This window comes from Pongo pygmaeus, chromosome 8 (genome assembly GCF_028885625.2).
Source record: "Pongo pygmaeus isolate AG05252 chromosome 8, NHGRI_mPonPyg2-v2.0_pri, whole genome shotgun sequence".
In the NCBI taxonomy this organism is placed as follows: Eukaryota; Metazoa; Chordata; class Mammalia; order Primates; family Hominidae; genus Pongo; species Pongo pygmaeus.
The window spans coordinates 36,083,705-36,099,025 of record NC_072381.2 but is presented as its reverse complement, the minus strand read 5'-3'; the positions used below and the strand labels follow the sequence as shown (position 1 = coordinate 36,099,025).

Genomic DNA, 15,321 nt, shown 5'->3' with positions numbered 1-15,321 from the left:
AGGAGGATTGCTTGAACCCAGAAGGTGGAGGCTGCAGTGAGCTGACATCGCGCCACTGCACTCCAGCCTCAAAGACAGAGCGACAGAGCAAGATTTCGTCTCAGGGGAACAAAAAAAGTTCTGATTTCTCCTGGTACCTTGGTTCTGCTATTTAAAGGAAACCACTCTTAAGGATTTACAGTATGTTCTAATAAAAATTTTCTGTGCATTTACAATTGTGTATGTGTACACACTAGTACATATACATTTATATGGATATGCATATCTGTATACACATTTACATATAGTATTACACATGTTCATATGTGCATACATTTGGGGAGCTTTTTTTTTTTTTTTATGAAGTATTTATTGATGATTCTTGGGTGTTTCTCGGAGAGGGGGATATGGCAGGGTCATAGGATAATAGTGGAGAGAAGGTCAGGAGATAAACACATGAACAAAGGTCTCTGGTTTTCCTAGGCAGAGGTCCCTGCGGCCTTCTGCAGTGTTTGTGCCCCTGGGTACTTGAGATTAGGGAGTGGTGATGACTCTTAAAGAGCATGCTGCCTTCAAGCATCTGTTTAACAAAGCACATCTTGCACCACCCTTAATCCATTTAACCCTGAGTTGACACAGCACATGTTTCAGAGAGCCCGGGGCTGGGGGGAAGGCCATAGATCAACAGTATCCCAAGGCAGAAGAATTTCTCCTAGTACAGAACAAAATTGGGGAGCATTTTGAACGTAGATATCTGGCTCCCCCCATAGTTACTAACGCATACTCCAGGTACAGTAAGAACTTACATTGTTACAGAGCTCCCCAGATGTTTTTTATGCATCCAGTTCAGACCAGCATTTGTGAGGTACTGGTCTACAATAAATAATTATCTCTCCACATATTTCATAAAGCTTTTCTTGGAGTGTTACCTTTTTTCCTCTGGATGTATTATAAAAGTAGGTAGAATACTTAAAAATATATTCTTTTTAAAAGTTTAAACAAGAAGAGATTAGTGGTTGGTATGAGACTATAAAGTGGAAGTATGGGGAGCTTCCTTAATGGTGGTAGAACAATTCTATGTCTTGTAGTGAGATGAATCTGGACATGTGATAGCATTACATAGTATCATACAAACATAAATACAAATGATTGTGTGTAAAAACTGGCAAAATTTGAATAAGGTCTATAGATTGCACCCATGTCAGTTTCCTGGTTTTAATACTGGACCATAGTTATGTAAGATGCTACCATTGGAGAAAGCCTGATGAAGGGTACACCAGATCTCTCTGTATTATTTTTCTAACTTCCCTTGAGTCTATAATTATTTCAAAATAAAATAACTTTTTTTCAGTTTAAACAGTGTACAAAATATGAATGTTCTTTTTTTATTTTCTTCCTTTTGCCGTAGACTTTCTTTCCCCTCCTCGTAACTTTTGAAAACTGGTTGTAGCTTTATATTTATTTAAGTGCGGTGGCTTTCATCTCTTTTGGGGGGATCTTTGTGTTCCTTTAGGGTCATGATGAAAGCTGTGGAGCCTCCCGACATAAAAATGCTTGGTATGCATATGCACACAAAATTTTTACATAATTTTAAGAAGGTTTATGGATTCCCAAGGCCGGAATTGCTGTTTTTGCATTTACTTAGTGGGTTTCTCTGTCCCCAGTCAATCAGGGGATTGTTTAGCAAATTTTAATCTGAAATAAGTCTCCACAGTTAATATTTGATGAATCAGTAAAAGTTTGTATATGTTCTGAAGTAGTAACTCGAGCAAGACAGTCATGACATACACACCTTCTCTCTGTTTCTTACAAGAGTGGTTCTGTTTCAGAACTCTTTTCTGTTCTCTTTATCAATTTGTTTATCCTCTGCCAATGCCTCACTGTGTTTATTATTGTAAGGCTTGATATCTGGCAAGATAAGTTTGCCCTCCAGAAACCAGAAGTGTTCTTGCTGTTGTTTGGCCCTTTGCCCTTTCATGTAAGTGTTATAGACCCCTTTCCTAAAACAAAATTTTCTGTGGAGACAAGCAAAGTGGCTCATGCTTGTAATGCCAGCACTCTGGGAGGCCGAGAAAGAGGATTGCTTGAGGCCAGGAGTTTGAGACCAGCCTGGGCAACATGGCAAGACCTCGTCTCTACAAAAATAAAAATAAAATTAGCTGGATGTGGTGGTGTGTGCCACACAGGAGGCTGAGGTGAGAGGATTGCTTGCGCCTCGAGGTCGAGGCTGCAGTAAGCCATGTTCGTGCCATTGCATTCCAGCCTGGATGGCAGAGACCCTGTCTCAAAAAGAAAAAAAAAATTCTGTGGGATTGATATTGAATTGAATCTATAAGTTAGTTTGAAGAGAGTTTCCATCTTCACAGTATTAAGTCTTCTTATCTATGAACATAGTAGCATCTTTTTCTGTTTATTGTGCCTTCTTTAGTATCTCCTAGTTAATTTTTGTAGAGTTTTCTATAAAAGGTTTGTGTGCTTTTTGTTAGATTTATTTCAGGATACTTGATATTCACTCACTGATACTACAAAAAAGTGTGTTCCTTTTTTTTTTTTTTTTTTTTTGAGATGGTGTCTCACCCTGTCACCCAGGCTGAAGTGCAGTGGCACGATCATGGCTCGCTGCAACCTCCGCCTCCCAGGTTCAAGCAATTCTTCTGCCTCAGCCTCCCTAGTAGCTGGGATTACATGTATGCGCCACCACAGCCGGCTAATTATTTTTGTATTTTTAGTAGAGATGGGGTTTCACCATGTTGGTCAAGCTGGTCTCGAACTCCTGACCTCGTGATCCGCCTGCCTTGGCCTCCCAAAGTGCTGGGATTACAGGCATGAGCTACCATGTCCAGCCACAAAAAGTGTGTTGTGTAGAATTACCCATTATATTTGTTTTCTGCTAGTGTAAAGTAATGCAATTGACTATTGTATATAAATCTTATATTTAGCTACCTTGTTAAATTTTATTCTTTTTTTTTCCCCCTGAAATGGAGTCTTGCTCTGTCACCCGGGCTGGAGTTCAGTGGCACAATGTTGGCTCATTGCAACCTCTGCCTCCCGGATTCAGGTGATTCTCCTGCCTCAGCCTCCCAAGTAGCAGGGATTACAGGCGCCTGCCACCAAGCCCAGCTAATTTTTGTATTTTTAGTAAAGATGGGGTTTCACCATGTTGTCCAGGCTGGTCTCTAACTCCTGACCTCAGGTGATCTGCCCACCTCAGCCTCCCAAAGTGTTGGGATTACAGGCATGAGGCACCGCGCCTGGTCATATTTTATTTATTTCTAATAATTCGTGCTTATTTTTGGATTTTCTATGTAAGATATCATAAGCTGAAAGTTTTGTTTCCTCCCCTAGAGTGTGTGTGTGTGTGTGCATGTGTGCGTGTGTGTGTGTGCGCGTGTGCGCGCGCGACTGCGTGTTTGTTATCCTTAGCTTTACTGCATTGGCTGGGACCTCCAAAGACAAGTGATGGATTATGAGCATCTTTCTCTCATTTCTGACATTAAAGTTTACATGCATAACATTTCCTCATTTAACATGTTGTGTTTCCTCTAGTCTTTTAATACTCATGATCAGAATAATGAGATTAGCAGGAATTAGTGTTGAATTTTATAAAAATGACGTTTCTCCTCCTATTGAGTGGAACAATCATATGGTAGTTTTTTGTTTTTTGTTTTTTTTTCTATTACTCTGTTAATGTGATAAGTTACTTTTATGGGTTTTTTTGTTTGTTTGTTTTGTTTTTTTGTTTTTTTTTTTTTGAGACAGTCTCGCTCTGTTGTCCAGGCTCTGGAGTATAGCAGCACGATCTTGGCTCACTGCAACCTCTGCTTCCCCTGTTCAGGCTATTCGCCTGCCTCAGCCTCCCGAGTAGCTGGGATTACAGGTGCCTGCCACCGTGCCTGGCTAATTTTTGTATTTTTTAGTAGAGACGCGGTTTCACCATGTTGATCAGGCTGGTCTTGAACTCCTGACCTCAGGTGATCTGCCCCCCTCGGCCTCCCAAAGTGCTGGGATTACAGGCGTGAGCCACTGTGCCTAGCCTGTTTATGGATTTTCTAATATTAAACTATTTTTGTATAACTAGGATAAAGGCTAGGTTGATCCTTGTCTGTTATAGTTTTTACAGACTGTTCCATTTGATTTGCTGATGCTTTATTTGGAATTTTGCGTCTATACCCATGAGTGGAACCAGCCTGTGATTTTTCTGTCTTGTAATGTCTTTGTCTGGGTTTGGCATCCAGCTTATCCTTGTAGAACAAATTATTGGGTATTCCCCTCTTTTTCTTTTGAATAGAAAAAGTTTGTATACAATTGGGATTATCAGCTTCTTAAATGTTTAGTAAAACTGAAAAACCACCTGTGCCTGGGGTTTCTTTGTAAGATGATTTGTTTGTATAAGAAGATTTTTAACAATGCCTCAGTTATTTCAGATCTTAAGACTAGTCAAATTTGTGTTTCCTCTTAAATCAGTTTTGAATTTTTTTTTTTTTTTTTTTGGAAAATCATTGGGAAGTAGTTGTGTAACAGTATTCTCTTTAAAAAAACTTTATTTGAAGTAATTTTAGGTTCATAGAAGAGTTAGAAAGCTGTTCTGTGTAACCTGCACCCAGATTCCCCAATGTTGCAACTGATAGTATATTTATAAAAATGGGTATAACATTATTAACTAAACTACAGTTTATTTGCATTTGCTTTTGCCCTGATGTTCTCGTTCAGTCCAGATCACAAAATCACATTTAGCTGTCATGTCTCTATTCTGTGGAGCCATTCCCTTTCATATATGACTGTAAAAATTTTAAAGAGTAGTGATCAGGTATTTATAGAATGTCCCTCAATTTTGATTTTTCTGATGTTTTCTCATGATTAGACTGAGACTATGGGTTTTTGGAAAAATACCAGAAAGTAATATACCCTTCTTATCAGATTATATCAAGTAATAGATGGTGTCAACATGACTTCTCATTGGTGACAACTTTGATCATGATCATTTGGTGAATACATTGTTTTCATTTTCACCTGGAATAATGTCTTCCTTTCATTCATAATATTGCTTATTCACATTTTCTTTTTTTGATCACTTTTATTAGAGGTGTATATATTTTGTTGTGTTTTATTCTCCCTAAATAACTAACTTTGGCTTTATTTTTTATTTTTTGTATTTGTTTATTTATTTATTTTGAGAAGAGTTTCGCTCTTGTCGCCCAGGCTGGAGTGCAATGGCGTGATCTCAGCTCACTGCAGTCTCCACCTCCCGGGTTCAAGCAATTCTCCTGCCTCAGCCTCCCAAGTAGCTGGGATTATAGGTGCCCGCCACCATGCCCAGCTAACTTTTGTATTTTTAGTAGAGATGGGGTTTCACCATGTTGGCCAGGCTGGTCTTGAACTCCTGACCTCAAGTGATCTGCCCGCTTTGGCCTCCCAAAGTACTGGGATTACAGGCGTGAGCCACCGTGCTCGTCCCTAACTTTGGTTTTAAATGATCTTCTCTAGTATGTTGTTTTCTCTTTCATTATTCCGCTCTTATTTTTTCCTTTCCTTCTGGGAGACAAGTGTTTTTAGATTAGACTGACATAGGTGCAGACCCCTTGGAGAGGGGGAGATTTAGAAATCTTCTTTTTTTTTTTTTTTTTTAAGATGGAGTCTCGCTCTGTTGCCCACGCTGGAGTGCAGTGGTGCGATTTGGCTCACTGCAAGCTCTGCCTCCTGGGTTCACGCCATTCTCCTGCCTCAGCCTCCCGAGTAGCTGGGACTACAGGCGCATGCCACCACACTTGGCTAATTTTTTTTTTTTTTTTTTTTTTAGTAGAGATGGGGTTTCACCATTTTAGCCAGGATGGTCTCGATCTCCTGACCTCGTGATCCACCCGCCTCGGCCTCCCAAAGTGCTGGGATTACAGGCGTGAGCCACTGCGCCTGGCCCAGAAATCTTTAACCAAATTATTTTTTATTGTAATCTAATGTGTTCACTCACAGAATTGAGGAACTATCATAGAGAATTAAGCAAACATGGAGGTTGAGGTAGGGTTTCTGATGTGAGCCACATCTTTCTTTTACAGTGAATAGAATTCCTGATATTTAAAATTGTTTTCTAGGTGGGAATGTCAGTAAAAGGAAATAAGGAAATTAGTAATTTAGTCAGCATATTATAGAGCTGCTTGTTAGAGCTATCTATCATTTTGTTCTTTTTTATTATCTAGAAAATTTTATCAAGATAAGCTTCTTCTCACCTACTGTTTAGTTACCCAATGGTAGAGTTCATATAGGAAAAGCAAAATAACTGCTTGTTTCTTTCCTTTTTAATAACCCAGTTTTTTGTTTTTGTTTTTTTGTTTTGTTTTGTTTTGAGACAGAGTCTCACTCTGTCGCCCAGGCTAGAATGCAGTGGCACGATCTTGGCTCACTGTAACTTCCTCCTCCCAGGTTCAAGCAATTCTCCTGCCTCAGCCTCCTGAGCAGCTGGGATTATAGACATGCGCCACCATGCCTAGCTAATTTTTGTATTTTTAGTAGAGACTGGATTTCACCATGTGGGCCAGGCTGCTCTCTAACTCATGACCTCAGATGATCTGCCCACCTCAGCCTCCTAAAGTGCTGGGATTACCAGTGTGAGCCACTGCGCCTGGCCAATAACCCAGTTTTTAAGATAATGAGTTGGTTTGCTGTCATCCTCAGGTGACCAGTTAGCTTTTTAAACTTTACCAGGATGAACTCAGACTTAAACTAGAGAGGCCTACCTCACTTTATTAAACTCTTCTCCTAGTGGCGTATATTAGGTTCCTTCCAGTTTTTCCACTAACACCACTCTTGTTTCTGTTGTGCACATATACAGATGTTTGCTTGGGGTCATAGGGTGTGTATACTTAGAGTTTTGCCAGTATGTCCTCCACAGTATCTGTTCTTCCACCACAAGCAGAACATGAGAAAATAGGTAACAGTTCAGATCAGTATTTCACCAGATTGAATGTGGGCTTATGTGAGGTCACGCATGTGACCCAAGCCAAGGAAATGAGCTCACATGTGTGACCTTATTATATGAACTAATCAGTGATATCAAGATATCAGGATTCTCTATGACTGACAGAATTACTGTAGCCATATTAATTCATGTCCAAAAAATGTTTCTCAGAATATCCAAATAATTAAAGGAAGAATCAAAGAGGACTAGAGGGGTTCAGAGGCAGGGAAGGACTCTAGTATGTAAAGGTAATTGCCTGGATGCTTTTCGTTGATGCTTTTCTTAAATGATAGAAAATTCTTACATCCTATATATAGAGCAGGAAGCTCTTACTAGGGAATGATGATAATAAGTTTTCTGTTGCTCTCTTTGTGACATTATTAATGCAAAGAAGAAATTATTTTAAAGTAGGTTGGAAGAGTGTGTAGTGAGGTAAACCATAATGGTTTGATTTGAGCATTGGTACTAGAGTCAAAAAAATCCCAATTTAGAGCTAGATTATTTTACTGTGGCTTTAAGCAAACTGTTTTTTTCTGTTTTATTTTTATTTTTTAATTTTTGAGACAGGGTCTTGCTCTGTCACCCAGGCTGAAGTGCAGTGGTGCAATCATGGCTCACTGTAGCCTCGACTCCTCCTGGGCTCAAACCATCCTCCCACCTCAGCCTCCAGAGTAACTGGGACCACAGGCATGTGCCACCATGCATGGCTAAGTTTTTTTTTTTTTTTTTTTTGTATGGGGTCTTGCTATGTTGCCCAGGCTAGTCTCAAACTCAGGACTCAAGGGATCATCCCACCTCAGCCTCCAGAGTAGCTGGGACCACAGGTGCGTGCCACCATGCATGGCTGATTTTTTTTTTGAATGAGGTCTCGCCCTATTGCCCAGGCATCTCACAAATTCAGGACTCAAGGGATCCTCCCACCTTGGCCTCCCAAAGTGTTGGGATTACAGGCATGAGCCATGGTGCCTGGTTCTATTTCATATTCCTTTTATTAGAAAAGCTAACATTTCACCTACATGTCTTAATATGATTAAGACTCTGTGGTTTGTAGTGAGTGAAAATCAAGCATTCTTAACCGCCAGTATTAAAGTTTTGAATTGATGGGCTCATATCTACTTTGTTAAAATTAAAGAAGTGTTATCTTATTACTGACATAGTATCTTGAACTTTACAATCAGTTTTCTTTTTATTTCTTGAAATGACGTCTAATGTATACATTAACTATCATGAATATTAACTCAGCTGTGATATAAAAAAAATCATTGTTAAGATTCATGCACGTACCTTTTTATAGTTCTTTACACTTTGATTAGACCAATGGAATAAGGAGCCATATTTTGGCATACTTTGGTATATTTCCATAGATAATTTGTATTCTCAAGAATATTTTGTGTTATACCTTGTTTTAGTGATCGTGGTGGAGAAGACCCAAACCAGAAAGTAATCCATGGGGTTATTAACTCCTTTGTTCATGTTGAACAGTATAAGAAAAAATTCCCCTTAAAGGTAAACAGCCTCCTTTAAAAACACAAATAATCAGACTGTTAATTTCTTAAACTGCTTGTTCTAATTTCTTCTAATATGATGTGATTGATTTATTCAGTTTTATCAGGAAATCTTTGAGTCTCCCTTTCTGACTGAAACAGGAGAGTATTACAAACAAGAAGCTTCAAATTTATTACAAGAATCAAACTGCTCACAGTATATGGAAAAGGTAAGAAATAAAACATATCGAATACATTTATCTATTTTGTATCTGGCCTGGTTTTATTTAACATCGTTCTTAGTTTTCTTATTTTGTTTTTTGGTGGAAAAATATTCTGTTTATTTAATCTATTTAATCATTAACTCTGAGTTACAGTTATTATACAATATCGATTGATAAGTCATTGCTCTTGTAACATATTCCTCAGAAAACAGTACCCTTCCAGTTTTCATCATAATTGATGCTTTTTGATAAATCCTGACTGCTTGGTTTACTTGTCCTTGAAATTAATATATATGCACATTGTTGGCAGAATAATCAGTTTATACTGGATTTCATGCTTAGTGGTTTGTTTAGAGAATAGGATACGTGCAGAAGCTCTGTGTTGAGGTTTTTGTCTTCCTTTAAAATGAGAGGAAAATATAGTAATTCTAGACATTTGGATAAGCCACTCTTTTGGTCTGTTAAGTCCTTAAAAGGCTGAGAGACAACCCCACATGAGGTGTTTTTTTTTTTTGGAGATGTAGTCTTGCTCTGGTGCCCAGACTAGAGTGCAGTGGCTTGATCATGGCTCCCAGGCTCAAGTGGTCCTCCTGTCTCAGCCTACCAAGTAGCTGGGACTGCAGGCACACACCACCACTCCCAGCAACTTTGAAAATTTGTTATAGCGATGGGGTTTCGCTGTGTTGCCCAGGCTGGTCTCAGAACTCCTCAACTTGAGCGGTCCTCCTGCCTCAGCCTCCCAAAGTGCTGGGATTTTAGATGTGAGCCTTTGCACCCAGCCAAGAAATTTTAATTGATCACTAAACCAGTACATATTGGTTATCATATGTTAAATCTCATGTTTATTTTCTCAGTAGTAGAAAAAAAAAGTGGTCATACAAATTAAATCACCATATGTAAGATATATTAGAACTTCTAGCCAGGTTTTTTAATCTGCAGTATTGGGTTTCAAGCATTTTATTTTGGGATGGTTTGTGTTAGTTTATGTAGCCAAGAAAGGTCAAGTAGTTAAGTGGATGAGCTGTCATCCTATATCCATAGGCCACAAGTCACAAAGCATCCGTGCTTACTGATACACTGTTGTGTCATCCACAAAGCCCAGATCTAGAGGTCTTAGTTGTTTGATTATCTTCCTGCTTTTGTGACTAATTAGCTCTGTCCCCTGAGCAAATTATCTGGAACTTTTCCCCCATCAATTAAGTTCAGGTTACATTAGATCAGTGGTTCTAAGCTCTTAGCCCTTATTGCACCTTAGACTCTTGTTGAAGCCTCTAGATCCAGCCCCAAGAATCACACACAGACTATCTGTGATACATACACTTTGCTCTATCTGGCTGTCAAAAAGATGCCACTGGCCAAGTGGTGGCAATAGCCCAGATGTCTGTTAGAAGTTGAAAGGATAAGCAAAATGTGATGCATACGTGCATTGGAATATTATTCATCGTGTGTAGTGAAAAACTCTCTCAAACCATGTTTTTCTTCTACTCTCACCACAGCAACAATCATCAGCACAGAAGGCTTCTGTAAACAAAGGTGTGGCTCTCTTCTCCCACACACCAAGCAGCAGACACCAGCTAGGTGTCCTCCAGTTCAACTCTAACACCATCTACTTGAGATAGTGGCCAATCCCACAGTTTGGGGGCTGAGTCTCCAAGACTGCCCTGCACACCCCCAGACACCAGTCACAAGTCTGGGCCTCCAGACTACTGACCGACTGGCTTTCAAGTTGAAGTCCTACAGTACACTGTTTGGGTTCCATTAATTTGCTAGAGCAGCTCACAGAACTTAGGGAAATACTCACTTAATGTTTACTAGTTCATTAAGAAGGATATTTTAGAGGATACAAATAAACAACCACTTGAGGAGATACATAAGGGAAGGTCTGAAATCACCATGAGTGCAGGAGCTTCTATCCCTGTGGAACCCAGTCTTCTTGGATTTTTGTGGAAGCTTCATGATGTCAGTAGTCTTTCCCCCAATGTATAGGGTGGGGCTTTCTCTGGGGAGGGTCTTATGACCCACAGTCAGAAAGGTAGGGCAAGATTAGAGTCCTGCCTTGAGGCAGTTGAAAGGAGAGTAGGAGAGAAATTCTGTTTCCTGAGACCTAACACACTCAACATTATAGCTAAAGACTGTAACTAGGGCTAAGGGAGTTATGAACCAGGAACCACAGATGAAAACCAATGTACTTATATATCACAACACCACACAGTCTTTAAAAAGGATTGAAGTTATACATGATACAACATGGATGAACCATGAAAATGTTATGCTAAGTGGAAAAAGACAGACACAAAAGGGCAAATATTCTGTGGTTCAATTTATAGGAAATATCTAGAACAGACAAATTCAAAAGGACAGAAGGTAGATTAGAGGTTATCAGGGGAGGAGGATGTGAAGATTTGTTACTTAATGGTTATAAAGTTTCTGATGGGGTAATGAAAAATATTTGGAAGTAGACAATGGGAGTGGTTACACAACATAGTGAGCGTTATTTAATGCCACTGAATTGCCCACATAAAAATGGCTAATGTAAATTTTATTATCTATGTTTTTACCACAATTTAAAAACATTGATAATGTAATATACCAAAACCATTGAATTGCACACTTTAAATGGGTGAATTATATAATATGTAAATTACATCTCAAGGTGTTAAAAGGGAAGGAGGGGCATTGGGATAAATTATGTTTGGAAAAGAGTGTTTATTAGAAAAGCTCATTTCAGGCTGGGCACGGTGGCTCAGACCTGTAATCGCAGCACTTTGGGAGGCTGAGGCGGGCAGATGACGCAAGTCCAGGAGTTCAAGACAAGCCTGGGCAACATGGCAAAACCCCATCTCTACAAAAAATTAAAAAACTAGCCACACATGGTGGTGTGGTCGTCTGGTTGTAGCTCTTGGGAGGCTGAGGTGGGAAGATCATTTGAGCCCGAGAGGCGGAAGTTGCAGTGAGCCGAGATTGCACCACTGCCCTCCTGCCTGGGCGAGAGAGCGAGATCCTGTCTGACAAAAAAAGAAAGAAAAAGAAAAGCTCATTTCAGGAAATAATATTGGACCATATTAGCTTCAAGGGCAAAATCCTGGGCTTTGCTCTCCATTTAGTTAATTGGGGAATGAGTCAGTACAGCCTTCCTGCCTTCTTGCTGCGTTCCTCTTCTAGCTTTGGCCTTTCTTTTCCCCAGGGGTTTTACAGCTGTTTGAAACCCTGCATTGGGGCAGTCCAACCTTCTCTATGTTTCTCTTGATACGCGCCTCTCTCTCTCCCAAGTTATCATTGTTTTATTTTTTCCTTCTTTCATCCTCCTTCACCTCTCTCAGACCCACTGTAATTCCTGTTGCATTAAGATAACTTGGCAAGCAGATTAAAGTCACTATAGTATGCTCTGAATGACTAATAGACGTAATGCTTTTTATTTGTTATAAAAATAGCCCTTAAAGGATTTATTGTTAATCAAAGTGCCTTTCTTAGCTGATGTAATATGTGGTGAACACTTTTGTCCTCTAGACCAGGGGTCCCCGACCCCCAGGCTGAGGACCAGTACTGACCTGTGGCCTGTTAGGAACTGGGGAGGACCAGTACTGACCTGTGGCCTGTTAGGAGGAACCGGGCCGCACAGCAGGGAGTGAGCAGCCACTGTGAGCATTACCTACTGCCTGAGCTCCACCTCCTGTCACATCAGCAGCAGCATTAGATTTTCATGGATTCTCACAGAGTGCAAACCCCATTGTGAACTCTGCACGCAAGGGGTCTAGGATGTGCGTGTGCTCTTTAAAAGAATCTAATGCCTGAGGATCTGAGGTGGAATACTTCTTCTGGAAGTCACCTGCCCCCACCAATGCCGCCTGCACTCCGTCTATGGAAAAAACGTCTTCCACAAAAGCAGAGCCTGGTGCCTAAAAGGTTAGGGACTGCTGCTCTAGACCCCTTCTTGCCCGACCTGAGTCTGTGACTTTGCCCTGAACTCCTGGCTTCAAAGGGTCGCATAATAGGAAAGACAGGACTGTGGGAACCTACTGTCTAGAGCCTCATTTTTATTGAAAATTTCTGATCCGCTTTCCAGGAATGATTTTCACTTCTTGTGCCCAGGCCAACTCAGCAGCACTCTCCAAAGTGCCAGGTGTATGTAGTTCCCCAGGAACACTTAATTTCAGAAACTCTAATTACACAGCTTCATGTTCCAGAGTGTTTCCAAGCCAGTGCATTTGTCTGTGTATATGTTGTTTTGTCTTGAGATAGAAATTAGTCAAATTCTTTGGTTATTTTCCTTATGGGCTAGTTCTTGTTAATATTAACCAGGGTTATTTGTAGCTCAGCGCTTTATGTAGGATAAACTTTAATAAAAGTCTTGATTGACATACTTGACTATGACTAAATGTATGTTTACTTTCAAATTTTTTTTTATTTATATTCATTTTTTTAAACAGAGCCTTGCTCTTACTGCCTAGGCTAGAGTGCAGTGGCTTGATGTTGGCTCACTGCAACCTCCTCCTCCCGGGTTCAAGCGGTTCTTCGGCCTCAGCCTCCCGAGTAGCTGGTGCTACAGGCGCCTGCCACCGCACCTGGCTAATTTTTTGTATTTTTGTAGAGACGAGGTTTCACCATGTTGGCCAGGCTGGTCTCAAACTCCTGACCTCATGTGATCCACCCGCCTCGGCCTCCCAAAGTGCTGGAATTGTAGGCATGAGCCACCTTGCCTGGCCTTATTTTTATTTTTTTGAGACAGTGTCTCACTCTCACACAGGCTGGAGTGCAGTGGTGCGATCTCGGCTCATTACAACCCCCACCTCCCGGGATGAAGTGATTCTCCTTTCCTGGCCTCCCAAGGAGCTGGGATTACAGGCATGCCCAGCTAATTTTTATATTTTTAGTAGAGACAGCGTTTCGCCATATTGGCCATGCTGGTCTCAAACTCCTGACCTCAGGTGATCCACCTGTCTTGGCCTCCCAAAGTACTGGGATTACAGGTGTGAGCCACCATGTCCAGCCCCTACTTTCAAAAATTTTAATTAAATCTTTAATATGGTAGTTAACTATCATGCACATACAGTTCTATTTACAAGAAGAGAAACCAATGTAAAATAATTACATTCATCTACTTGATCTCAATATAATTTATTTTTTAGTTCGATAGTTATTCATACAGAGATCACCTGTTCTGAATTTAATCATCTGTACCCACTTTTCCTGTTATATGTTATGTTGTCCATGTAATAGAATGAATGGTGTAGGTAAATGAAGACAAAATGCAGACTATTTAACTTTAGTTCTTGCTTATAAGACTGGTGGAATGTAGACAACAGCTAGTAGCTTAAATAAAAATTTGAAATGATTTATGGAATGTGGGTTTAAATTGCTTATGTAACCCTTATTACCTTTGCCATGTTTAATTCAGCCATTAAAATTTGGCTGAGTTACTTGCTGATATTACAGATTTTTCCTCATAGTAAAACTTTGTGTTCATGACTGTAAGAAAATATTTTTATAGGTTCTAGGTAGATTAAAAGATGAAGAAATTCGATGTCGAAAATACCTACATCCAAGTTCATATACTAAAGTGATTCATGAATGTCAACAACGAATGGTAGCAGACCACTTACAGTTTTTACATGCAGAATGTCATAATATCATTCGACAAGAGAAAAAAAATGGTAAGTGACACCAAACATGTGAGTAGAAATTAAATTATAAATCCACCTTTTATATCATCTTCCAGTCACCCTTGATTTAATGCATATTTTAGTAATAGTCTTTAAAATATTTTAAATAACCTTTTACAGATTATTAATACTTTATTTTGAAAGACTATTTTAGGAAAGTGTTTTCAGAGAGTGTTCTAACATCCGAAGAAAAAGTGGGAAATTGTGTTTATACATTTTTATGTATTACAAGAGCTAATTTCCTTAATACATTTAGAATTCCTGATAAACAGTGGGGATAAAGGCAAAGACTATAAAAAGGAAATACAAATATTATGTAATAAATGTAATAATTTGTATAATATAAAAAATCAGCTATATCTGATTTTTTTTTTTTTTTTTTTTGAGACAGAGTCTCACTCTGTCGCCCAGGCTGGAGTGCAGCAGCGTGCTCTTGGCTCACTGCAACCTCCGCCTCCCAGATTCAAGTGATTCTCCTGCCTCAGACTCCTGAGTAGCTGGGATTACAGGCGCTCATCACCACACCCGGCTAATTTTTTTGTACTTTTAGTAGAGACAGGGTTTCACCATGTTGGTCAGGCTGGTCTCGGACTCCTGACCTCGTGGTCCGCCCACCTGAGCCTCCCAAAGTGCTGGGATTACAGGCGTGAGCCACTGCGCCCAGCCTCTCTGATTTTTAAAAAAAACAAAAAACATGCATTACTTTTATAGGCAGAAAAGATAATAAATATGTATATTTTATTTAATTAATTAATTTTTTTGAGATGGAGTCTCGCTCTGTCGCCCAGGCTGGAGTGCAATGGCATGATCTTGGCTCATTGCAACCCCCACCTCCCAGGTTCAAGCAGTTCTGCCTCAGCCTCCCAAGCAGCTGGGATTGCAGGTGCGTGCCACCACACCCGGCTAATTTTTGTATTTTTAGTAGAGATGGGGTTTCACCATGTTGGCCTCCTGGTCTTGAGCTCCTGACCTCAGATAATCCGCTTGCCCCGGCTTCCCGAAGTGCTGGGATTACAGGTGTGAGT

The 15,321-nt window shown here is 40.0% G+C and overlaps 1 protein-coding gene across 12 annotated transcripts in view; it reads left to right on the top strand.

Annotated features, from left to right (window-relative positions):
* Positions 1 to 15,321, top strand: part of CUL2 (cullin 2) — a 123,895-nt gene that overhangs the window by 80,683 nt on the left and 27,891 nt on the right. For all 12 annotated transcript variants that reach the window (XM_054435166.2, XM_054435162.2, XM_054435159.2 and 9 more), the window contains 3 exons: positions 8,338 to 8,434; positions 8,532 to 8,642; positions 14,125 to 14,287. In XM_054435166.2, the coding sequence (XP_054291141.1) occupies positions 8,338 to 8,434; positions 8,532 to 8,642; positions 14,125 to 14,287 (371 nt within the window). The remainder of the gene's footprint in view (positions 1 to 8,337; positions 8,435 to 8,531; positions 8,643 to 14,124; positions 14,288 to 15,321) is intronic.